The sequence below is a fragment of the Muntiacus reevesi genome, chromosome 7, assembly GCF_963930625.1.
Source record: "Muntiacus reevesi chromosome 7, mMunRee1.1, whole genome shotgun sequence".
Lineage (NCBI taxonomy): Eukaryota > Metazoa > Chordata > Mammalia > Artiodactyla > Cervidae > Muntiacus > Muntiacus reevesi.
Genome location: NC_089255.1, coordinates 9,371,782 through 9,398,903, shown reverse-complemented (window position 1 = coordinate 9,398,903; position 27,122 = coordinate 9,371,782). Strand labels below are relative to the sequence as shown.

At 35.4% G+C, this 27,122-nt stretch overlaps 1 protein-coding gene across 2 annotated transcripts in view; it reads left to right on the top strand.

Moving 5' to 3' along the window:
* AP3B1 (adaptor related protein complex 3 subunit beta 1) overlaps positions 1-27,122 on the top strand; it is a 232,757-nt gene that overhangs the window by 16,718 nt on the left and 188,917 nt on the right. For both annotated transcript variants that reach the window (XM_065940360.1, XM_065940361.1), the window contains 2 exons: positions 9,091-9,166; positions 24,643-24,717. In XM_065940360.1, the coding sequence (XP_065796432.1) occupies positions 9,091-9,166; positions 24,643-24,717 (151 nt within the window). The remainder of the gene's footprint in view (positions 1-9,090; positions 9,167-24,642; positions 24,718-27,122) is intronic.

Genomic DNA, 27,122 nt, shown 5'->3' with positions numbered 1-27,122 from the left:
CCCTGAGCTTTCTCAAACTCATGTCCATCGAGTCGGTGATGCCATCCAAGCATCTCATCCTCTATTGTCGCCTTCTCCTCCTGCCTTCAATCTTTCCCAGCGTCAGGGTCTTTTCCAATGAGTCAGTTCTTCACATCAGGTGGCCAAAGTATTGGAGTTTCAGCTTCTGCATCAGTCCTCCCAATTAGAAATATAAATTTACTTATAAGTGCTGCTTTTACTGTATATCATGAGTTGTGAGATGTTGTAATTTTGTTGGTCAGTTCAAAATATTTTCTAATATCCCTGATGATTTTTTCTTTGACCTGTAGGTTATTTAAAGTGTGTTGCTTATCTTTCCAAACATCTCAGCATTTTCTAGTTTTTTTTTTTCTGTTATGGATTTTTAGTTACATTCCATGTACCCTAAATGATTTTAGATCTTTGAAATCTGTTAAGATCTTATCCAGCATATAATTTTACTTTGATAAGTAATGTTCCATGTGCACTTGAAAAGAATGTTTTTCTGCAGTTGTTGGATATACTGTTCTATGCTTGTCAGGTTAAGCTGGTTATTTGTGTTTTCATATTTTCTACATCTTTATTGAATTTTTTTATCTGCTTGTTCTAAGAGAGGTGTGTTAAAAGTGCCAGTCATGCTCGTGGATATATGTCTTTCTTCTATTAGTTCTGCTTTATAGATGGAAGTTTTCCTTTGTAGATGAAAGGTATAAATTTAGAATAAATCTCATGTAAATTTAGAGTTGTCTTCCTTTTGAAATGATATCTTTTTATATCCTGGCAGCAGATCCTCAGTAGTTATTGGTCTGAAAATCACTTTTTTTCACCTTCAGCTTTGAAGCGTATTTTCTTTCAGTGGGTTTGTTGTTTGTTGGCTTTTTTTCTTTCAGCATTTTAAAGATGTCATTTGATTTTCTTCTGACCTCTGTAAATTCTTTTGAAAAGTTGACTGTTGGTATTATTGTTGGTCCTTTTAAAACAAGGATTAATAGCCTATGGCCTGTGCATTCGTGCATGCACGCTTAGTTGCTTAGTAGTATCTAATTCTGTGTGAACACATGGACTGTAGCCCGCCAGACTCCTCTGTCTGTGGAATTTTCCAGGCAAGAATACAGGAGTGGGTTGCCATTTCCTGCTTCAGGAGATCTTCCCAACCCAGGGATCAAACCCATGTCTCTTGGGTCTCCTGCATTGGCAAGTGGATTCTTTACCACTGTGCCATCCAGAAATCCTCATATGTATAAAGTTTTATTAGAACACAGCCAGCCCATTTATGTATGTATTGTATTAGCTGATCTTACTTTACAGTCATCAGAGATGGTATGGCATGTAATGCCTAAAATATTTGGCCCTTTATTGAAAAGTTTTGTTAACCCTATTCTTAAGGAAATGTCTTGGTTTTTTTTTTGCATACATTAAAGATTTTTCTCATCTTTTGATTTTTAGCTGTTTGACCTTCTAGACCTGGTGTGTATGTGTGTCTGTCTCTCTGTGTGTGGCTTTATGTTTTTCCTGTTTTTTTAAAGATTTTAAAATATATAGAAAGTTTACGTCTTTCATCAGTTTAGAAAAATTCTTAGCCATTAGCTTTTGAAATTTGCTTTTGTCCCATTCTTTTTGGGGCTTCCTTGGTAGCTCAGTTGATAAAGAACCTGCCTGCAATGCAGGAGACCCCAGTTCGATTCCTGGGTCTGGAAGATCTGCTGGAGAAGGGATAGGCTACGCACTTTAGTGTTCTTGGGCTGCCCTGGTGGCTCAGCTGGTAAAGAATCCGCCTGCAATGAGGGAGACCTGGGTTCGATCCCTGGGATGGGAAGATCCGTTGGAGAAGGGAAAGGCGCCCACTCCAGTGTTCTGGCCTGGAGAATCCCATGGACTGGATAGCCCATGGGGTCACAAGGAGTCGGACACGACTGAGCGACTTTCATTTCACTTCACTTGTCTCTCCTGCCTCTTTTTAGGTATTACATTATACATGTCTCTGATGTGCTATTCGGTGTTTTCCATTCTTGTATTTCTTGGTGCTTCAGATTGTGTATTTTCTCTTGACCTGCCTTCGCTTTCAATAGTCCTATCTTCTGCTATTTCCAGCCTGCTCTTAAACCTATCTAGTGAGTTCTTCATTTCATAAACTACACTCTTAATTTCTGAATGTTCGTTTGATTGTTTTATAAAGATTTTACTACGTTGTTGACATTCTCTATTGTTTTGTCTCTTTTGTCCATCTTTTCCTGTATTTTCCTCGCCATATTAATTGTAGTTGTTTAAAAGTCCCTATTTGATAACTCTAGTTTGTGAGTACCCTGGATCTCTTTCTGTTCCTTTTTGTCCTTTCTCTCCCTTCTCTCCTTCCCTCTTTCCTCCCACCCTCACTCTCTCTTTCCTGTCATTTGTTCCTGCTTTTAGTGTGTCTGTTAAGTTTTGATCAGATGCTAGGTAATCAGGAACATAGGTGAGTCTCTGAATGATGTCTTCCAAAGAGGATTATGTGTTTTGTTTTTTTTTCTTTCTGACAGTACAGTGCTAGCAGAGCACTTTGGTCTTGTTTAAGTTCAGTTTTAGGCTTTTAAAGGTTTTGTCTATTTCAATTTTTCTTCTACTCCTAAGAAGTATCCTTACTTTTCAATTGTGCCCCTCCTGTGGTCTTAACGGAAAGGCCAGGGTATTTACCAACACCTCCCTAGAGAAGGAAATGGCACCCCATTCCAGTATTTTCACCTGGGAAATTCCATGGACAGAGGAGCCTGGTGGGCCATACAGTTCATGGGATTGCAAGAGAGTCAGACACGACTGAGGAACCAGACCACCACATCTCCTCGGGAGACTTGGTTTCCAGCTTCTCTTCCCTGCAGTGTGTGGTTGCTGAAATCTCTGCTCAGGTGTTTATACTTAACCTCCCAGCCACTGTTGTTTTCTACTGGATTTCCCACATTCTTACTCTGTGAAAACGTAGTCAACTACTTGAAGGGAGTTTGTACACAGATTTTTGTGTACCTTTTCACTTGTTCCCTACTCTGTAGTTTCACCCTTTAAGTTCCAGTTCCTTCGGTAGCCACAAACATTAACGTTTGTCTCTTTAGTCTTTTAAAACTGTCATTTTTATCCTTGGATTCTATTCTCCCAGTTAGTGATTTGAGAAATGCAGTCGAGAAAAAAGCTGATGTGAATAAAAACCCACTTTATGTGCTTCCATTCCTTCCATGATCTTGGCCCCTTAAGTTCTGCCTGGATGACTTGAGAAAGTTTCCTTATTTGTTTTTTCCAGGTTTTATAGTCATTTTCTGTGGCAGGTTTAGTGTCTGACAAGAAGAGCACCATGGGCACATCTGGAAGTCCCTACAGTGTATTCTAAACACAACAGCCAGAATGCTTCTGTTTGTGTGTTAGACTATGACTTCTATATTCATCACCCTCCTATGGTTCCTTACTTCATTCAGGGTGGACACCAGCGTCCCTAGTATTATTTACCTTCCTTCATCTGCTCTGCCTAGAGACTCTGTCCCTCCCCTCCAGTGCTGGTGTGACTGACTCCCTCACTTGCAAATGTTTGTTCAGATGTTTCCTTACTCAGCCTGTGCTGACCACCCTACTTAAAATTACCTCCTCCTTTCCCTTCTGCATTAGCTCTCCCTTTGCTCTGTTTTTCCCTCATATCATCTTGTGATTTTAAAACTTATTCTTTTATTATGTTTGTTGTCTCTTTTACTTGTTAAAATGATAACTCTACAAGGGCAGGGATTTTCATCATTTTTGTTCATTGGTATGTCACAAATGCAAATTAGAACCAGATGAGATGGAGAATTACAAAATCTAAGGGAAGAAGGAATTCAGAGATAGAAGAGAAGTAGTCAGTTATATCAAATATCAAATAATCTAAAAGTATTTATGATATTTCTGCATTGGATTTTTAAATAAGGAGGTTGTTACTTTTCTGAAAGACATTTTTATAGAAGAGCAAAGAGAAAACGAAGATGACCAGAGACTGAGGATGTTGTGATAGCAATTGTAGACTATTCTTTAGTTTTGTGAGAGTATAGTAGAAAAAGTTCATATTTACTTGGATAATTTTTGGTTTCTCCCTTTAGAGAGTTAATAAATGGATGATTGGCTGTTGCAATTTCGGGTTTTACTCACTTTTGTGTCTATTAATTAATACTTTGTGCCCAAAACTACATAAAGTTTTGAGTGTCATCCAAGGTAAAGTTACTGAGGTTTTCACCTTGTGCACGGAAACTTGTTATGAAGTGCAGAACCTTAATGCTGCACAGTGCTAGATAAAAGTAAATTTTGACTCTTGTTCCCAACCTTTTTTTTCTACATACCTTTTCATATACACTGGAGAAGGAATTGGCAGCCCACTCCAGTGTTCTTGCCTGGAGAGTCCCATGGACACAGGAGCATGGAGTCACCAAGAGCCGGATACACTTGCGCGATTGAGCGGCAACATTCGTTTATACAGTAGACCTTTTGGGGTGGAAGCATCTTTCATTTGAGTAGTTGTCAAAGCATGAAGAGGTGCCCATGATTTAGAATTTTTTGGTATGGCTTGAAAATGTTTCAGTCCTCTCCTCCTCAAAGATTTTTGATGCATCCTTTTGAGGATGTACTTTACTGCTAATTGGAAATCACTATTCATCACTTTTCCCAATGCGTCATTCCAGGATTTAAAATTCAAGTGTTACTTTCTATAGTACCCAAATTTTGGTAGTTCTTTTGAGAGAAAAGGAAGTCATTGTGTAGTACAGTGCTCTCAAACTGGTGAAGGGCCCTTTTCTTCTTTTAAATTTCCAATCCATTATGGATAGATACTTCTGTAAAATACAATAAAAAATGAATTGCTGGAAAAAGCATGCAAAGTGCTAGCCCTAGTTTTCTGTTAGATTCAAAAATATAAAACTACCCTGTTGAAGTGCCTAAGTACTTGGTCTCGGTTTCTGTCTCCTGTGGATTAGTGGCAAGACTTGGTGCGCGGGGAGTGGTCCTTGGACCGGTCTTCTCAGGTCCCCCTTGGAGAAGCAGTGAGACAGTCAGTGCGCAGCGCCGCCGTGCGTTTCCCCTTAGTCTGCACAGTCCTGCGAAGGAGTAGGGGGTTTTAATGAGTTATGGACTGCAGATTTTTAAAAAAGAGGTCATTTATACAATGTAAAAAGCTTTACTGCTTCTTAAGTTCTGAAAGGGTAACTGTTAAAACTTTGCTTTTTGAATGGTTGCTGCTTTACACAGTGCTGAAGTAAAAGTGACTTCTTGGTAACAGTAAGATTTTCTTTAACTTTCCAGTTATTTATTTTTCTTGGGTTCTGAAAACTAAGAACAAGCTTATTTTGAACATGAAAGGAAAAGTTATACCACTTAACACCACAAGATGTCACTTATGTAAAAATAAAGTTGTATTTTAATACTCAAAAGCTGAAAAGCTACAGGTAAGTAGATAAATTAAGAACTAGGTAAATTAAAAAAGCAATATTTGGATTGGTTTTTGGTAGAATCAATGAAAATGTTACTAATTCAGTATTGTTTTGAATCAACTCTTGATGTTTCACACAAAGAATTTCTTTTCCTTATTTAGATTTTTCAAAATTTTAAAACGAATTTCTAAATTCTTAAGATTAATGTAGTAATGCATGTTAATTGACCATATTTGAATTTGTATAATGAAGGAGGTAGACCTAAAATGGCTCAATACAAGTGAACATATTTTGAGAGTTAAACGAGGTGTTTTGGTATTAGCTTTCCCATATCTTTACTGTTTTGGTGACAGGCAAAGAGCAATTTGGGTAGGGATATGTAATTTATATCAGAATTTTCAGTAGGTCTTTATGACATATCTGAGAAGTTGAATATTACATCAGGTTGAAGCAGTGCCTAGGAGTTTTCTTGTTTCTTTTCTCTGAACTTCAAAGTTATTAGCTTTCTACCCATGATAACACTGAAGATACTTATATTTGTTATTGAAGACCATCTTTTCTGTTAACCATGAAGAGCAAAACCTTTGACTTTAATGTCGGATTCATGTTCTCTTATTTTTAGTTTAAGAGAGCGGGTCAGGACATGAAGGTGTTTGGGAAGGGAACTGTAGCATTAGGAACAAACCAAGTTTTCATTAGGCTGTGAATAAGATTACACCTGGATTTGGAGGTTGGAATTTCCTGAAAATTGACACTTCATTATTCTTCATTGCTCACTTTTCTCTCCAGATAACACTTGTAGAGAAGATTGGTAGAATACTCTTGGGGGAAAAAGGGGTCAGACATAAGAAAATGAATTTTTCTTTTGACATGTACATGTGTGGTCACATTTTCTTTCTGTTTACTTATCTAATTATTTTACCTTTTTTCAAGTTCTTATTTCCCAAAAGTTTTTAAAGGTTTCTTTTTTTTTTTTTTGAATATAAAAGCCTACATTGTCAGTAAGTAAAATAGGAAAATGCCAAAAAGTAGGGGAAAAAAACCTTATTTGTGGTTCCTACCACAAAAAATGTCAACAAAAGGAATTTTTGTTCCTTTTCAGTTAACAGTGCAGTGTGAAAGAACAGAGAGTTTTAAGAAGGAATTCTGAATTCATTGGAGTGAGCAATTGGAGTATTTTATATTTGGTTGTTATATATCCTGAGATGTAGTTCTTATATGTTGCTGTCTTACTATTTGTATGTTTTCTAGCTATATTTTTTTTTTTTTTTTTTTTTTTTTTTCTAGCTATATTTTTAATTAGAGAAAAGTAGTTATTGTGATTATTGTGTCTTGCTAGTAGTCATCATTGTATTTAATTTTATGAGCTGCTTGGAAAGGAAGAGTAACTTTTTCATAATAAATCTCATTGCCTTTGTTTATTTTTCCTGCAGTAACAGTTTGTAACATTTAACTCCAATATTAGGGTGCTAGGACTGCCATAACAAAGTACTGCAGACTCAGTGGCCTAATAAAAAATTTATTTCCCCGGATCCTGGAGCCTGGAAGTTGCAGATCAGAGTTTTGGCAGATTTGGTTTCCTCTGAAGCTGCTCTCCCTGGCTTGCGGATGGCCACCTGCTTGCTGTCCCCTCACTTGGTCATCTTTTGGTCGTTGTGAATCAGTCCTAACCTGCTCTTCTTATGAAAAATCACTCATATTGGATGAGGGTCCACCCATGTTGACCTATTTTAATTTTTAATTAAAAAGAGATTAATTCCTCTTTAATGATTCTTCAAATACACTCATATTCTGTGATATTGAGGATTAGGATTTTAACATAGGAATTTTGGAAGGGACACAACTCAACCCATAATAACACATGATCAATCATTTGTTCTTGGTGTTTACTGCCTATATTAGGCCTAAATTTGTAAAATGTAAAAAGTAAAGTACTTTTGTCAAGGCTGTCTGTTTAGTTAAGGAAGCTCTTCTCACCTACTTTTAAGCTTAAGCTGAGATCAGAGAGCTTCTGATACTTTGTTTGGGTGTGCACATGCATGTGAGCAACTTGAACCATATTGCATGAAGCTATGTGAAGTAAATTTTTAAAATCTCTTTTCTGGAGAGTTTGTTGTAGAAACTATTAAAAGTTGCTAATCATAAACTGATAACGAATACAAAGTGGTTAGTTATAGTTTGTAATACTACGATCTTTATGGTCATTTAAGAGGATTTTTCAATGCTGTCCTAAAATAAGGTTCAGTGATTTAAATTCTTGAGTAAGCTTGAGACTTAAATGTGATACTCTTAATTTCAGAGTATGTATAATAGTGGCTTATCAGATCCTTAATAATGTATTTCTCAGAAACAGATTAAATGTCTTTTAATATTTTGTAGTATTTCTTTTTTTTTTTATTTTTTCTTTTGTAGTATTTCTATCTTATTCACATATGTGAATAAAACACTACAAAAACTTTTTAATACATTTTAATGGAGGTATAATTCTCATACACCGAATTACCCAACTTCGGATTATAATTAGATGAGTTTTTGACAGATGTATACACCTGTGAAATCACTACTACAATTAAGAAGATACACAACATTTCCATCTTCTTATGGAAGAAATTTCTAATGTCCCTTTGTCCACTTCTCGACTTCTACTTATGATTCCACTACCTTGTTTCTGTCCCTACAGATTGCATTTTCTAGAACTTTAAATTAATTCAATTATGGTCTTTTGTGTCTGGTGTCTTTCAGTCACATAATAATTTTGAGACTTCATCCATGTTATTGCATACTTCAGTGGTTGGTTCTTTTCCCTTCCTGAGTAATATTCCAGTGTATGGCTAAATCCCATTTTACTGATGGACATTTAGATTGTTTCTCTTTTTTTGCTATGGATAAAGCTGCTATGTATACGCTCTAAGTTATTCTGTAGAATTATGTTTTTCTTTCTCTGAAAGTGGAATGACTGGATCACATAGTAGGTTTATGTTTAAATTTGGAAGGAACTCCCAATTATTTCCAAAGTGGTTTACTCTTTTATGTTCCTACCAGCAGTATATCAGAGTTCTAGTTGCTCTATAGCCTTGGCAACATTTGTTATTGTCATTGTGTTAATTTCATTTATTCTCATGAATGTGTAATGGTTTCTCATTAAATTTGCATTGTTGATAGTTAATGACCTTAGGTATTTAACAGTATTCCTCATCTTTTTTTGTGTGTGAAATGCCTGTTCAGGTTTTTTGACCATTTTAAAAAATTGGTGTGTCATCTATAAATCTGTTGTAATTGTTATATAACTTTTTTATAATTAAACTTTTGATTTTGAAATAATTGTAGGTTCATACGCAAGTATAAAACGTAATGCAGAGAGAGTCTGTGTACCCTTTGTCCAGTTTCCTTCAATGATTAACTATAGTACAATATCACAACCAAGGTGTTGACATTGACATAACTTCTTGAGTCTTGTTCTGATTTTCCTACTTTTATTTGTACTTAACTTGTAGGTGTCTTTGTTAGGGTGGTGTTATATTCCATTTAACCACTTTGATATTATTTTGTAGGGTTAGAAGAGAAATATGTATTTAAATAAGAAAATAATTTGGTAATAATGTACAGCATGTTATTAAAATTACATGTTTTAATGCCTATGTAATATAAAGTCTAAATATGCAATTTTTCTTTTTTGTGTGTGTAGAAATGAAGATCTAAAGCAAATGTTAGAGAGCAACAAAGATTCTGCTAAATTGGATGCTATGAAACGGATTGTTGGGGTAGGTAAAGTAATTAGATCATTTTGACTTTTGAATAAATGACAAGTAGTGATATGCTAAAAATATATGTTATAGAATATGTTAAATGCCAAATCAAGCATTCCCATCTACCCTTTATTATTAACTTAAAATTTCCTGTCTAAAATGTTTTGGAAGAAGTAATGAAGTAAAAAAATTCAGAAACTTGAGTTCTAATTCTGTCTCTTCTGTTTCTCAAATATTTCTTTTGTCAAATAGAGAGTGCTAATCAGTTTGAAGAGAAAATAAGATTATATACCACAATATTTTGACTTCCTACAAAGAGGGATACTAATGTGCTAAAGGATATTTTTTTGGTCCTTCTATGACCTAAAAATTGTGAGCATGCTTTCTTCTGATCTTCAAATTTCTTTTCTACCAATACAAATGGTTTATTCAGTTTATCAGCATAGAACTTCTAATGAATATTAATAGATATAAAAACGTCCTCTACTTTTCTATTGCAATGCAAAATTCAGACAATGGTCTAATATATTATTATATGAGGGGTTCTACTGTCAGAATTAAAAATATAATGCAATTTCTGATTATATATTAAGTTTAAAAATATTTGCAATTTCTGTGGATCTTACTCTGTTGTTTTTTTTTTTTTTGATTGTTTATATTGACAGTGAAAAAAACTGGCTTAATTCAGTGATTCTCTGATACTAAAGAATCTGCTTGTCTCAGTGGAATTAAATTTGTCAGACCTTGTCTTTTTTACTACTACTTTGCTTTTTTTCACCACCATTGCTGATTTTGTTTTCCAGAACTTTTTGTATCAGGTCAAAATGTAGTAAATTCATGTAATTGGACAAATTAACTCTACTACAGAAGGATGTAAACACAACTGAAACAGTACTGTTTTCCAGCAGTGCCACCATATGAGAGTTTGAGATCTCCATTCTAAAATCCAAATCCCATTTATGAAAGATGATTATAGATATGATTTTATTGTGTTCAAAAGTTTGTTGTTGTGAAAACCTAATGTGTCAAAGTCAAAAACTAATTATACCTGTAGAACTTGCTTGATTCTTTTATTTAGATTTATGTCATTTGGTAATGAAGGCAAATGTTGAAGATTTTTTGGTAAATTTTTCATTTGTTCATGTTAAACCAAGGCTTCCCTAGTGGCTCGGCAGGTAAAGAATCCACCTGTAATGCAGAAGACACAGGAGACACAGGTTTGGTCCCTGGGTAAGGAAAATCCCCTGAAATCGGTAATGGCAACCCACTCCAGTATTCTTGCCTGAAAAATCCCGTGGACAGTGGAACTTGGCAGGCATCAGCCTGTGGGGCCACAAACAGTTGGACGTGATTGAGTGACTGAACGCACACGCAGTGTTATATCGTATAAATAGCAGCGTTTACGGAGAGGTAGTTCCTTGCTTTACATGGCTTTGGCATTTGAATTTCAATCTCCACAGTTTAGTTAAATAGTACCAGTCTCCTCACAGTAGGTTTATATTTCAGTTATCATGGTATATCGACTTGGTAATTGCATACTGTACATGTTTCATCACTTAACTCTTCAGTCCTCAACTCACTATATATATAACAAATAAGCATATGTCATGTCACTTCTTTCAAAGTTATTTTTAGCAGTTGGTCACTGTGTGTGTTACTCAGCTCATGTACAGATTGCAAAGCATGAAGTAGTGATCCCTCCTTGTTTACCAGTGAGAAGCCCACTTGACTTTTTATCAAAATGGATGATTAAAAACAGAATTTGATCAACAAAGATAAAAATGCAGGAGGAAATGAAAAGTGATAATACTAGAAATGAAATTCAGATAGAATGTAACTGGAGTTATGGAGAAATTGCTGACTGTGGGAATGTTGATGCCGCCACTTTTTGAGAGACTCTAAATCCTGCCTGGGAAATCCCATGGACAGAGGAGCCTGGCGGACTGTTACAGTCCATGGGATTGCAAAGAATCAGAGATGACTGAGCATGCACAAACATGTAGCTAGAGGCACGTCAGACAGGTAGGCTTGTCAGCATAAATGAGGAAAATGGTTGTGATGAAAAGACTGAAGATATGCCAGAGGAAGTGATGATGCCAAAATCTTCACATTGGAGGAACTCTTGGAGATAAGTCACAACATTAGAAGTACAAAGGATACAATCTTGGAAGTTGATTCAAACTTAGAATTAATTTTTCAAGGACTATACAAGATGCTTGCATGCATGCATGCATGCTCAGTCACTTCAGCTGTGTCCAACTCTTTGCAACCCTATAGCCCACCAGGCTCCTCTGACCATGGCATCCTCCAGGCAAGAATACTGGAGTGGGTTGCCATGCCCTCCTCCAGGGAATTTTCCCAACCCAGGGATTGAATCCAAGTCTCTTTTGTCTCTTTCATTGGAGGGCAGGTTCTTTACCACTAGGGCTACGTGGGAAGCCCTAAAGATGCTTGCTTGATACTTCAAATGATGAGAATAAGGCAGGTCCATTTCAAACTACTCCTGATCAGTTGATTCTCAATGATTCTAATGTTTTAAGGTACAGTATATTAAATAAACATTAATTTTATCATTTTTCATTTTCCTACCTATATATTTCTGACAGTAATAAGAGAATGTTTTTAAATGTTTTTTATAAAACTCTTATAAGTTACAGATCCAGTTGTCAAGATTGCTTTACATTGGTTTCCGCTTGCAGACCTGCAGGATACAGTCCTGCAGTGCCATATAAAGGAGGCAGTACTCCTAATTATTTCACTGAATTTTGGTTTTACGTCCCACTACGGTGAATTATTTCACTGTCTTGAGGATGCTATTGAAATTCCTAAATATGGAAATGAGTATTTGGTAGTTTTTTCTTTATTCCTCTTTCAAACTTACAAAGAAATAAAAATGGATATTCTCACAATCTAGACTACTTGAGTGTTATAAATGTAATTTACGTGTAAATAGACATCATAAAGAAGTGTAAATATAGCTATGGTAGTAGTCTGGTAGTTACAGACTTTCTCTCATTAGGAAGTTTATATAAATGTAAATTTGGAACTTGATCATTAAACTGTAGGAAAATTATTATTAATTAAAAATTATTCCTTCACTTTGTATAAGATCCTCAGGATTTATTGTTAAAAATGTCAGAATTTCTTCCTTTCTCATGACTGAATAATACCCCATTTTATATACAGCACAGACACACACATATGTGTGTGTGTGTGTATATAAGAAAGATGTAAGGTATATCTACATTACCAGTTTACTTTACCAACAGTGCCCTGTGTTTCCCTTTATCCACATCCTCACGAACACTTGTTATGTCCTGTCTTTTTGTTCATAGCAGTTCTAAGAGGTTTGAGGTGATAACCTCATTGTAGATTTGATGTACATTTCCTTGATAATGACTAATGTTGACCAACATCTTTTTCATGTACCTGTTGGCACCTTTAATTTACATAGTATTCTACATCAATTATATCTCCATAGATCTGGAAAAAATTATTATACAAGTGACATAAATATGTATTTGTAGATTTTCAAATAATATTGAGATATAAAAAGTGAAAGTTTCACCTTCCAGGTATACGTTAGCATTAGATTGTTAAGTTCTATTAAAAATTGTTTTTGGATTTTGATTAAGGTAATACGGAATTTGTGTATTTCCACCTCCACTCTTTTCCTGTCTTTCAGTAGCATTATATTAATATTTTATAGTTTTTAATCATAAGGAATCTTGAACATTCCTTGCTAGATTCATTCCTGTGTACTTTTCAGTTTTGCTTGCCATTATGAATGGTTCCTTTATTTATATTTTCAAAATTAATTATTACTAGTGTATAGAAGAACAAATAACTTTTCTGTTCTTGTATTTGACCTTCTCAGCAAACTTCTTAAATCTGGTAGTTTTTTGTTTTTTTTGCTTGATTTTTGGATAGTTAATTGCATTATCCAGAAGTTAAAACAGATTTATATTTTATTTTCAGATATTTTTATCTCTTGTTTTCTTCTCTCTTTGCTTGGATTTAGTTACACTATCATGTTGAGTAGTAGGCCTGGTAGAAAACAACACTATATTGTTTCTGATTTTAATGTAAATATTTGCAATATTTTACTCTTCAAGTAACTTCAAGGAATTCAAGTAAATATATATCTATATATTAAGTGAAGTTGTATTATAGTTTTCATTTTGTCTTGTGTTGAGGTTTTTTATTAGATTCAGAGCATGAGTTCTAATTTACGCCATCTTGGCCTGCTCCATTATTGCAAAGATTTCACCTCTCATTTTTAGCCTCTGTGTATAAGTCTGAGATCCAGTTTGCATTATTTCTTATGTATGATGTGAGATAAGAGGCGAATGTTTTTTTAACACATGTATATCTAATATTCCTCTATTTTTATTAAATATTCCACTGTTTGTTATTAAAAAGCTATCCTTTTCCAACCAAATTTCAGCCTCAACTGAAAATCAGTTTACTGTGTGTTTGTGGACCCACTTCTGAACTCTTCTGATTCATGGGTCTTTGTGGCCCTCAGTTTACCAATACCTCACCCTTGATTTCTGTAGCCTTAAAATAAAGTCTCGTCAGTCTTCCTTTAAAGAAAACAAAACTTTGTTTATGCTGTATCCTTTGCATTTCCATGTAAATTTTGAAAGGTTGTCAGTTTCTACCAAAAAAAAGCTCACTGGGGTTTATAATGGAATTGATTAAATCTGGGCTTTCCTAGTAGCTCAGCTGGTAAAAAATCTGCCTGCAACGCAGAAGACCTGGGTTCGATCCCTGGGTTGGGAAAATCCCCTGAAGAAGGGAAAGGCCACCTGCTCCAGTATTCTGGCCTAGAGAATCCATGGACTGTACGGTCTGTGAGATGGCATAGAGTCAGACACGACTGCATTAAGTCAGTTGACTTTTGACATCATTTTGTCTTATGACCCATGATCACAATTCTCTCTCTTGTTTCTGTTGTTTTTAATTTCTCTCAACACTATAGTATAGTTTTTAGTGTAAAATTTTAAGTTCTTTTTTTTTTTGCTAATAGTTATTCCAAATATTTTGTGTCTTTGAATGCTATTAAATACTGTTATTTCAGTTTTTTTAAATGGTAATGATATTTAGTAAGATCAATTCAATGAACATAATTAAATGTCTATAAATATAAGGTTTTCTTCATGGCACAACCCTACATCACATTCACTTCAGTTCAGTTCAGTTCATTTGCTTAGTTGTGTTCAACTCTTTGCAATCCCATGGACTGCAGCACACCAGGCTTCCTTGTTCGTCACCAACTCCAGGAGCTTACTCAAACTCATCTCCATTGAGTCAGTGATGCCATCTAACCATCTCATCCTCTGTCATCCCTTTATCCTCCTGCCTTCAATCTTTCCAACATCAGGGTCTTTTCAAATGAGTCAGCTCTTCGCATCAGGTGGCCAAAATATTGAAGTTTCAGCTTCAACATCAGTCCTTCCAATGAACACTCAGGACTGATTTCCTTTAGGATGGACTGGTTGGGTCTCCTTGCAGTCCAAGGGACTCTGAAGAGTCTTCTCCAAAACCACAGTTCAAAAGCATCAATTCTTTGGTGCTCAGCTTTCTTTATGGTCCAACTCTCACATCCATTCATGACTACTGGAAAAACCAAAGCTTTGACTAGATGGACCTTTGTTGGCAAAGAAATGTCTCTGCTTTTTAATATGCTGTCTAGGTTGGTCATAACTTTTCTTCCAAGGAGCAAACGTCTTTTAATTTCATGGCTGCAGTCACCATCTGCAATGATTTTGGAGCCCCCAAAATTAGTCTGTCACTGTTTCCGTATCTATTTGCCATGAAGTGATGAGACCAGATGCCACCATCTTAGTTTTCTGAATGTTGAGCTTTAAGCCAACATTTTTACTCCCTTTCTCACTTTGATCAAGAGACTCTAGTTCTTCTTTGCTTTCTGCCATAAGTCTGGTGTCAGAAGTAGATATAAAGCAGAAGTAGTTTTCTTTCTGGAACTCTCTGCTTATCTGAGGTTACTGATATTTCTCCTGGCAGTCTTGATTCTAGCTTGTGCTTCATCCAGCCCAGCATTTCTCATGATGTACTCTGCATGTAAGTTAAATAAGCAGGGTGACAATACACAACCTTGATGTACTGCTTTCCCTATTTGGAACCAGTCTGTTCCATGTCCAGTTCTAACTGTTGCTTCTTGACCTGCATACAGATTTTTCAGGAGACAGGTTAGGTGGTCTGGTATTCCCATCTCTTGAAGAATTTAACACAGTTTGTTGTGATCCACATTCAAAGGCTTGGCATACTCACTAAAGCAGAAGTAGATGTTTTTCTGGAGCTCTCGTTTTTTTGATGATCCATATTCATTTACAGTAATGTAACTGTTCTCATTTGGCAGTAATGTCATACAAGTGAATTTGCTGATGACTAGGAAAATTACAAAGTGGACCCAAGGCCACTTAATCAAGAGTTATAGCAACAAAGAAACCCTGGGAATGAAGGTCAAGGTAGTAGGTTGCAACTGACCAGATATGGCATTTGCCCAGTTTTCATTTAGGAATTTGCTAAAACAAATAAAAGGACTTCCCTTGTGGCTCAGAGGTTAAAGCGTCTGCCTGCAGTGCAGGAGACCTGGGTTCAATCCTTGGGTCAGGAAGATCCCCTGAAGAAGGAAATGACAACCCACTCCAGTATTCTTGCCTGGAGAATCCCATGGAGAGAGGAGCCTGGTAGGCTGCAGTCCATGGGGTTGCAAAGAGTCGGACAGGACTGAGCGACTTCACTTTCACTTTCACTTTCCACTCACTCTAGTATTCTTGCTTGGAGAATTTCATGAACACAGGAGCCTGGCGAGTTACAGTCCATGGGGTCACAGAGTCAGACACAACTGAATGACTAACAACAAATAAAGTAAGTTATCTCCTCTTAGTTATTAGAAAACAAGAAAATGACAGGCATTACCTATTACCTTTCTTTAACCATGAAGTTAAAATATTTCCTGAGTGTTTGGTTAAAAGAAAAAAGCCTTTAAAAAGAATAGTAATTATTCTTATATGTTCATAATAGAAACTCCCTGTCCGGATTTAAAACACTAGTAGTAGTAGTGCGTACTAGCTTAAGAAACACATTTGGACGATACGGCTTTTGACATATTAAAATTCTATGGGGAAAACTAAGACATCTTTTAATTTTGTTTTAATATCAAACAAACGGAAACTTAAAAAGTCTGTAAGAGCATGGGTTGGTCTGATTCAAGAAGTGCTTCCGAAACTAATTCGCCTAGCTTCCTTTCAGGAGAAATTGTTCATCACCACAGATCTTTTCTAACTTAACTTTTGGAGAAGAAAATAGAAAATCAAAGCCATAGTGCAGTAGCTCTGTCAAATATTTCCCCTTGTATTTTACTCTTAAACTAGCAATTATTGGTTGCTAATTTTTTCTTTTATTATATAACTAGTAATTGTTTTTCTTGAAATTTTTTCCATTGTGTATTATAACAATCATTTGTTTACTTTTGCCCAGTTTTTAGTATGATTTCTAATAAGCACCATGTTTCTATGTGGAAGCTTTAAAAATCATTTTAAAATGTTATGTTCATGCATGCACATTTATGCATCATTTCAAAATATCTGTTGGGTGGAAGTAGTTTGCTAGAGGCCAATTAGTAGAGTATTATATTGGCTTCAGAGTTTCTTTATTTTTTAAAATATAGTTTTCAATATTTACATTTCTCTACATAATTTGGATTTCATGAGCCCTGAATATGGGGTTTTATCACCTCATATAATTGTATACAGGGTAGTTTTAAGACCTTAGCTTTATAGTTAAAAACCTTTGAACATTTCTAAATTCTAATTTACCAAAATTTTAAATGTTATGTATTTGTTTTACATTACTTTCTAATACGTATCAAAATGCTGGCAGTGCACATCTGACTATCTTTCACAGTTGGTAGCCCTGCAGTTCAACAGAGAATCTCATGAGCAGTATCTACCAGCGAGAAACCATAATGATAGTCTCAGTTCATTTTATTATCTTTCTTTGGTAATACCTGAGGCTTATTTAGAATCGTGGGGAAATATTTCCAGTGGTTCATATGTTGAATAAAGTTTCATGTATGCCAAAGCATGCTTAGGGAAGAAAAGCTACCTACTTCAAAATCTTGTGGCCACTTATTACACTGCAGGACTCAAGTTGAAAAACATACATATGTTATTTTTCTTGATATTTCTGAAAAATGTATGTCTAATGTTTAAAGCACATCTTCATATTTTATCTTGGTTTGATGAAATGTGAACTAAGAATTTGAAATGTATTGCTTCATGTAGTGAACTTGTAATAAGTTTTTTAGCTAAAATACTGATGAGTTGGTTATTCCAAGTCCTTGAAGGAATGGAATATTTCAGTGTATCAGAATCTTTTCTTTCAGTAAGTGTTGGATGTTAAAGGTCTTTCTCAGATTAGTTTGCTTGTCTTTTTGGGATAATGAGCAAATCTGAACCTTTTGATGGATAAAATTCTTAAAATTTCTAATCAGAGTTATTGATATAAATTATTTTTTAGCCATACATGTTACATGGTATTCGGTTGGACTTTAACAGAACAAAGGGGAAAAAAATAAGATTATTTTAATTGATACAGAAAAAGCATTTGACAGAATTCAGCACCCTTTCATGATAATTCACTCAACAGACTAGGAATAAAAAAACTACCTTTTAAAGTGTTTTAAAGAAAAATTCACAGCTAACTTCATACTCAGTGGTAAAAGACTGAAAGCTTTCCCTCTAAGATCAGGAACAAAACGAGGATGCCTGCTTTCCCCACTTCTGTTCAAGGTAGTAATGGAAGTTTTAACCATGACAATTAGGCATGAAAAAGAAATAAAAGATATCCAAATTGGAAAAGAAGCAAAATTATCTTTGTTTGTAGACAACATGATTTTATATTTAGAAAACCTAAAGATTCCACAAAAAATCTTTTAGAACTAATAAGCAACTTCAACAAAGTTGCAGGATAGAAAATTAACACATAAAAATTAGTTGTGTTTCCATATAGTAACAATCACCAGTCCTAAAAAGAAATTATGAAGGCAGTCTATATATGGTAGTATCAAAATGAATAAAATACTTAGTAATAGACTTATCCAAGGAAACAAAATATTTGTACCTTGAGAACTAAAATGTTGCTAAAAGAAATTAAGACACAAATAAATGGAAAGATATCCCATGTTCATTGATTGGAAGACTTATTGAGATACCAGTATTCCCAAACTTATCTACATAGTCATTGCAGTTTGTATCAAAATCCCAGGAATGTGTTTTGAAAAAAAAAAAAAGTCTGTGCACACACACACATATTTATTTGACTGCATTGGGTCTTAGTTATGTCATGTGGGATCTTCCATTGCGACACATGGACTCTCTTTTGTGGTTTGCAGTTTAGTTGCTTCTCAGTATGTGGCATCTTAATTTCCTGGCCAGGGATGAACTCATGTCCCCTTCACTGCACAGCGGATTCTTAACCACTGGACCACCAGGGAAGTCCTTGGCCAAAACAGTCTTGAAGAAGAAGAACAAAGTTTAGAAGTCTCACACTTTCTGATTTCAAAACTTACTACAGAGCTGCAGTAATCAAAGTGTGAGGTACCAACATTGCTGTGTTTACAATGAGTAACCAAGGTCCTATGCATAGCCCAGGGAGCTCTGCTCAGTGCTATATGGCAGCCTGGATGGGAGGGGAGTGTGGCGACAGTGGATACATGTATGGCTGAGTCCCTTTGCTGTCCACCTGAAACTGTCACCACATTGTTAATCAGCTATACTCCAATATAAAATAAAAAGTTTTTTTTTTTTTAAAAAGTCACTAGGTCTAGCCCGTATTCAATAAGAGTAGTTAATGAGAGTGTGTATACTATGGGTAGGGATGACTGGAAACTGTCTGAAGCTGCCTACCATAGAGTCTGAGAGGCTTTTAAATGATGTTTTGATCCTGTTATTGTCATTTTTAGTTAGTTAAAGTGTAAGAAAGAAAATGTAAGAAGTAAAAACAAAAACAAAATGCTGTCTTTTGTGAACTGTAACATACTATATAAAAAGGCAAGCTCTTGAATGTTCTCATTTGTAGAAGTTGAAAGTTGTTAAGAGAGTAGATCTATCACCACAAAAAGAAATGTAATTTTTTTATGGGGATAGAGGTGCTAACTAACCTTACTGTGATATCAGTTTGCAGTCTATACTTGAGTCAAATCATCACATTATACACCTTGATCTTGGTTATGTCAGTATCTCAATAAATCTGGAATTTTTTAAATAAATAGCAAAAAGATGGGTAAATACCTAAATATTTCTCTTGTTTTATACCTCAGTAGTAATATTAAAGCCACTTAATGATTGGATGGTAAGTTACTCTCAGTTCAGTTCACTTGCTCAGTAGTGTCTGATTCTTTGTGACCCCATGGACTGCAGCACGCCAGGCTTCCCTGTCCATCACCAACTCCTGGAGCTTACTCAAACTCACACCCATCGAGTCGGTAATACCATCCAACCATCTCATCCTTGTCATCCCCTTCTCCTCCCGTAAGTTACTCGAAGAAAAGGGATAGCCTGTGTCTACTTACTCCCTAGGTAAATAGGTAAATAGTTGTTTTCCAAAATATCTCAAGTTAATTACATCGTGTAATTTGTTGAAATTTCTGACATGTATATAGTGTCATATCTAGAATCAAAAATGTCTTGGATTGAATAGCAGAATCGATATGTTGGAAGTTGAAATCACTAGAAACTAGTCAGTTTGTTAAACGGAGATTAAAAAGAAGGGAACAAAACCTTGGGGTCTTGTTGGATGTTATCAAAACATCTAACATATATGTCCATCTAACATTCCCCAAACTTGATGTATGACTTAAGTTTGTAAATGAAAGAAACTCCTTGAACCCCAAACCGGATAAAACTGAATGAAAACCATTCATAATAAACATATAGCAGTTAAACTAGAAAACAGTAAAGAAAAAGTTTAGAAAGTATTTGGAAAAAAATATATATTGCATACAAGGGAACAGCAATTTGAACAACGCCATATATCTTATCAAAAACATGGGAGCTGGGAGTCAGTGAAACATTTTTAAAGAAATTCTAATATTTTGGATATATAAGGTTAAATAAAATATATTGTTAAATTTAAAAAATGTGTGGTACCAGCTTAAAGACAGACATATATAAAAATGTGTGTATATTTATTTATATATATACACACACATGTAGAGAGTGCCTTAAAAGAAAAACTTCACGTATATGGCCACATTATTTTCAACAAGGGTGCAAAACCATTCAGTGGGGGTAGAATTTCCCCAGATAGTGTTTGGAAACCGAAAACCCGTATGCAAGAGAATGGATTTAGACCCCCTACTTAATACTATATATAGAATAAGTTAAAAAATGAGTCAAAGACCTCAATGTAAGAGCTAAAACATAGGGTATGACATTAGATTTGTCAGAGGATTCTTGGATATGCCATCAAAAGGTGAGCAAAAAAAGGAAAAACTTGATAATTTAGACTATATCAAAATGTAAAACTTTGTGCATCAGATGACACCATCAGCTACATGAGAGGGCAACCCACTGGAGAAAATATTTTTAATTATATCTGATGTAGACTTTGCAGAATATATAAAGAACTCATATAACCTAATAACTTGTAAAATATAAACTCTAAAATGACCGTAGAAGATTTGACATATCTCGACTTACTTATCTATGTATCTGTAAACCGTGTTTGTGCATCTTTGTAATTATCTGATAATTTCTAGAAGAAGAACCAATAAAAACTACACAAAAAATTATAGCTGAGTAGTCAATATAAAAATACAAGTTATTGAATACTAAAAAAATTTCTAAATCATGAGAGTAATGGCAGTAAGAACAAAAAAATCACAGGGAATAAGGAAACTGATTAATAAAGTGATAGAGCTGAATCTAACTGCATCAGTAATTATATTAAATGTAACTGATCTAATGTCACTAACTAAAAGAGAGCATCATATTGGATGAAAATGTCAAGAAGCAACTATGTGTTCTCTAGGAAAAATCCACTTTTAATGTAAAGATAAAGATAAAGAATATAAAGATGGAAAAATATATACCATGCAAAAACCAACCAAAACATAAAAGAACAATTCCTACTCCTAACCCTAGCACTTTCCACTTCTCCTGCAGTGCTGTAACTTTCTCCATAGTACTCATTATCCTCACATTGTTTTTTGTCCCCCGCCCCCATTAGAGGTAAGCTCAGATGGGTAAGGGGCTTCCCTGCTGACTGAGAGGTGAAGAATCCGCCTGCCATGCAGGAGATGCAGGGTCGATCCCTGGATCAGGGAGATCCCCTGGAAGAGGAAATGGCTCCCCACTCCAGTACTCTTGCCTGCAAAATCCCATGGACAGAGGAGCCTGGGGGCTACAGTCCATGGGGTCGCACAGAGGCGACTGAGCACGCGTGAACAATCCAGCGGGTAAAGACTTTGTAATGTTCATGGCTTTATCCCCAAGGCCTAGGGTAGTTCCTGGCATGTCGTGTCCTCTTGGCGAATATTTGTTGAATGAATTTGACTCTAAGGTTTCTTTTCTCCTTCATGTAGTAACATCTTTTTTTTTTTTTTTTTTTTATTTTTTTAAATTATTTTATTAGTTGGAGGCCAATCACTTTACAACATTTCAGTGGGTTTTGTCATACATTGACATGAATCAGCCATATAGTTACACGTATTCCCCATCCCGATCCCCCCTCCCACCTCCCTCCCCACCCGACTCCTCAGGGTCCTCCCAGTGCACCAGGCCCGAGCACTTGACTCATGCATCCCACCTGGGCTGGTGGTCCGTTTCACCATAGATAATATACATGCTGTTCTTTCAAAACATCCCACCCTCCCCTTCTCCCACAGAGTTCAAAAGTCTGTTCTGTACTTCTGTGTCTCTTTTTCGGTTTTGCATATAGGGTTATCGCCACCATCTATCTAAATTCCGTATATATGTGTTAGTATACTGTAATGTTCTTTATCTTTCTGGCTTACTTCACTCTGTATAATGGGCTCCAGTTTCATCCATCTCATTAGAACTGATTCAAATGAATTCTTTTTAATGGCTGAGTAATATTCCATGGTGTATATGTACCACAGCTTCCTTATCCATTCATCTGCTGATGGGCATCTGGGTTGCTTCCATGTCCTGGCTATTATAAACAGTGCTGCGATGAACACTGGGGTGCACGTGTCTCTTTCAGATTTGGATTCTTCAGTGTGTATGCCCAGAAGTGGTATTGCTGGGTCATATGGCAGTTCTATTTCCAGTTTTTTAAGAAATCTCCACACTGTTTTCCATAGTGGCTGTACTAGTTTGCATTCCCACCAACAGTGTAAGAGGGTTCCCTTTTCTCCACACCCTCTCCAGCATTTATTGCTTGTAGACTTTTGGATAGCAGCCATCCTGACTGGCGTGTAATGGTACCTCATTGTGGTTTTGATTTGCATTTCTCTGATGATGAGTGATGTTGAGCATCTTTTCATGTGTTTGTTAGCCATCTGTATGTCTTCTTTGGAGAAATGTCTGTTTAGTTCTTTGGCCCATTTTTTGATTGGGTCGTTTATTTTTCTGGAATTGAGCTTCAGGAGTTGCTTGTATATTTTTGAGATTAATCCTTTGTCTGTTTCCTCATTTGTTATTATTTTCTCCCAATCTGAGGGCTGTCTTTTCACCTTACTTATAGTTTCCTTTGTTGTGCAAAAGCTTTTAATTTTCATTAGGTCCCATTTGTTCATTTTTGCTTTTATTTCCAATATTCTGGGAGGTGGGTCATAGAAGATCTTGCTGTGATTTATGTCGGAGAGTGTTTTGCCTATGTTCTCCTCTAGGAGTTTTATAGTTTCTGGTCTTACATTTAGATCTTTAATCCATTTTGAGTTTATTTTTGTGTATGGTGTTAGGAAGTGTTCTAGTTTCATTCTTTTACAAGTGGTTGACCAGTTTTCCCAGCACCACTTGTTAAAGAGATTGTCTTTTTTCCATTGTATATCCTTGCCTCCTTTGTCAAAGATGAGGTGTCCATAGGTTCGTGGATTTATCTCTGGGCTTTCTATTCTGTTCCATTGATCTATATTTCTGTCTTTGTGCCAGTACCATACTGTCTTGATGACTGTGGCTTTGTAGTAGAGTCTGAAGTCAGGCAGGTTGATTCCTCCAGTTCCATTCTTCTTTCTCAAGATTACTTTGGCTATTCGAGGTTTTTTGTATTTCCATACAAATTGTGAAATTATTTGTTCTAGTTCTGTGAAAAATACCGTTGGTAGCTTGATAGGGATTGCATTGAATCTATAGATTGCTTTGGGTAGAATAGCCATTTTGACAATATTGATTCTTCCAATCCATGAACACGGTATGTTTCTCCAACTGTTTGTGTCCTCTTTGATTTCTTTCGTAACATCTTTTTGAATAGCATTCTGTAGACTAAAGTTGGGGAAGCCTTGGGATAGGGTGTCGTGGCACAGGATATCTGACTTAGGTAATTATTGAATGACTGAAAGAAGGGACCCTAGAGAACATGAATCCCTCTCTCCTCATTTTACAGATGAGAAAATTGTAAAAATCACATAAAAATAGTTTAGTTGTACACTTTATGAACCTTCTTTAATCCTCAGAAGGTTTCACAAAACAAAAAATTTCACAGGTAAAGAAATAGAAAATGAAGATTAGCTTATATCAGAGTTTTCTGAAGCTGTCATATAGAAAATCTGAGAGATTATTAACTGAGATTATTATTGTTTAAAATGTCACATAGTATTTGTAAAATGTTTTTGTGAATTTATAAAACTAAACGCCTTATATCTTTTTAAGATAGTTTCTTATATATGGTATATAACAAAGATCTTTCTAAAAAATTAAAAGTTAACCCAGGAGAGTGAATTAAATCTTGTTTTTTCTCTTGGAAAATATGGTGGTGCAGCTAACTTTTGTGAGGAAAGGAAGAGGACCTCGTGAAGGGAACTGTGAAGAAAACGGTTGGAGAAGTAGGGCAATCTAAAAAAAAAAAAACAGGGGAGAGGGAATGACTGTAGTTTGTTTAGAATAACATTTATTCTCCACCCCCACCCCGCTGCAAATGTATTACATCTTTAATGTAAGAACTTGTTAAATAAAGAAGAGTACAAATATTTGAAAATGTTTATAATGCCATTAGCCATAGAATCTATTATAAATATTGTATGTCTTAAATTACTGTGTTTCTTCCCTAATATGTCTATGTATTTGTGTATTTATATTGATTCACAAGAGATTGTTCTTTGCTGCAGATAGTTGGGCTAAGTAAGATGACTCAAAAAGAGTTAAGCTTGTTAATTCTATAGCTTACTTGTTTCTGTAGTTTATCTTCTAAATATTATATGTATGTAGAATTTATGTCTTGTTTTCAAATGACTAATTTTTTAAAAGTTTGAGCTCTCATATTCTACTTTTATTCCTCAGATGATTGCAAAAGGGAAAAATGCTTCTGAACTGTTTCCTGCTGTTGTGAAGAATGTGGCCAGTAAAAATATTGAGGTACTGTTTTGATTCATAATTTTCATGATTCCTTTTGGTGTGATAGAATCATATACTTTTCAGTTACTTTGAAATACAACATAAGATACTTAAGTGTCACTAGATTTTTGATACACATAAAATGTCCATAATCTTAATAGGTGGAATTGAATTCAAAGTAGACATAATCTTAGCTTGGAATTTTGCTGGAGAATGTGAAAAGTAAAATTGAGATTACTTCACCTTGGTTAAGGATGGTAACCTTCTAAGTATTCTTAGAAGCCAATTTTGTTGAAGTTTTGCTCTTGGGACTTGATTTTAAAATACTGTATGTCCAGTGAAACAGGCCTACCTTTCTACACTATCAGGGCAGAGACTGAATCCAGGTGTTAGGATGCCAAATCTAGTGCTTCTCCTGGAGCATCTTAGTTCTGGTAGACCCTTTCTCAGTGTAGCAGGAGGTGAGCAGAAGGCAGGATGTAGTGGGAGTCTTCAATTATTGGTCTCTCTGTATAACTGTACCTGGAATTTGAAGTTGAGGGATTCACAGAACGTTGAGGCCAAGGTAATTAATATTAGGTCAGATGAACTAATATGAGATGGACTAATTAATGACTTCTGATAGAGTGTGAAGAAAAATAGAAATGAGCCCATGTAGAAACTGTTGAGAAAGATGAGTAGGATTGAAAGTTCAATGAAGAGAATTAGAGATTGATCTGAGCAAATGGTGTGGTTTTTTGTTGTTTTTTTTTAAATTCATTAATTTATTTATTGTTGGCTATACTCGTTCTTTGCTGCTTATTTGTGTTCATTTGGTTTGGTGTGTGTTGAGCATATTAGTCCATATTTTTTCCCTGAATGACTAGAGGAATTTCTTTAATGTTTCTTGTTTTGCTGGTGATGAATTTTCTCAGCTTTTGTTTAAAAAAGTCTTTTTCTTTGTATACAATTTGAAAACATTTTTGCTGAGTAAAATGTAGAGTCCCATGTTCTTTACTATCTTTTTCTTTTAGTATTTAAAACGTATTTCATTGTTTTCTGACCTACATGGCTTCTTATGAGAAGTGTCTTGTCATTCTTATCTCTCTCTGCATAACCTATCATTTCTTTCCTCTGTTGATTTTGAGACTTTTTCTTTATCACTAGTTTTCAGTTTTATTGTGTACCTTGACATATTTTTCTTCATGCTTATTCTGCTTGGGTTTTGTTGAGCTTCTTACTCATGTGGGTTTATAATTTTCTTAAAATTTATAAACATTTCAGACATTAGTTTTTCAAAAATATGTCTTTTCTGTCTTTGTTCCTTCTGGTGTTTCAAGCAGACATGCAGTACACTAATTGATATTGTTGCTCAGGTCACTTTTTCAGTCTCTTCTCCCTGTGCTGCACTTGAGAAACGCTCAGGTTAACCCGTCTTTCCTTTCCTAGTGTCTAGTTACTGTGACTCCCCTGTCATATAGTTATCTTGCCAGCTACTGTATTTTTTCATTTCTACATGTTTAATGAGGTCATTTTTATATCCTCCAATTTTCTCTTCAGCATATTCATATTTTTGTCTACCTTGTTGGACATATGGAGCATATCTATAATAGTTGCAACATCCCTCTGCCAGTTCTATCATTTCTGTCATTTTAAGTCTTTCTCCGGAGACTGGGTTTTCTCACTGTTATGATTCATACTGTCCTGATTTTTGTTTAAGTTGTGTTAAGTTTTCTTGTGATGCACAGTTAAGTTTATGTGGATCATTTGATTCTTTCAAAGCATACTTGTTTTGGATATTTTATACTGCTTTATTTTAAGTGCTTAGAAACTCTGAGAAACAGTCAGTAGCTGTATCAGATCTCCAAGCTAATCCACTAAATACGAATTTCTTACCACCTTATCCTTTCTTTTTTTTTCTTCTTTTTTTTTTTATTTTTAAATTTTTGATTGGAGGATACTTGTCAGAGCATAATTTCAATGTTTACTAGGAGATACAGAAACACCTGTAGTCTAGACTAATGTAACCCCAGTACTAAAGCGGTACCTTAGGATTCTGCTCAATCATACGTGTATTTATGAGATATTTTCTCTCTGGTTGGTGAGAACATGAGCTTTTCCTTGGTTTCTGTGATCTTTGGTGTCTGTTCTGCTAGCTGCTTCCCTGTGTTTCTCTGGTCTGGCTTCAGGTAGTTTCGTCTTATGTGCAAGACCGTGCTAGCCCACAATTTGATGTTGTTCCTCTCCAGAGTGCATTCTCTCTCTCTCTCTGAAGTTCCCTCCTCTTTGGTGTCCTGCTTTGCAAACTCAGGCACCTTTGGCCTGTGTGAACTTTGATCACTGTCTCATCAGCACAGTGAGTGTTCTGGATTTTGTTTGAGTTGCTCCGTTAATTTTTTTCCCTTTCTCAGGGTTCACAGTAATGTACTGCCTGGTGTCCAACATAT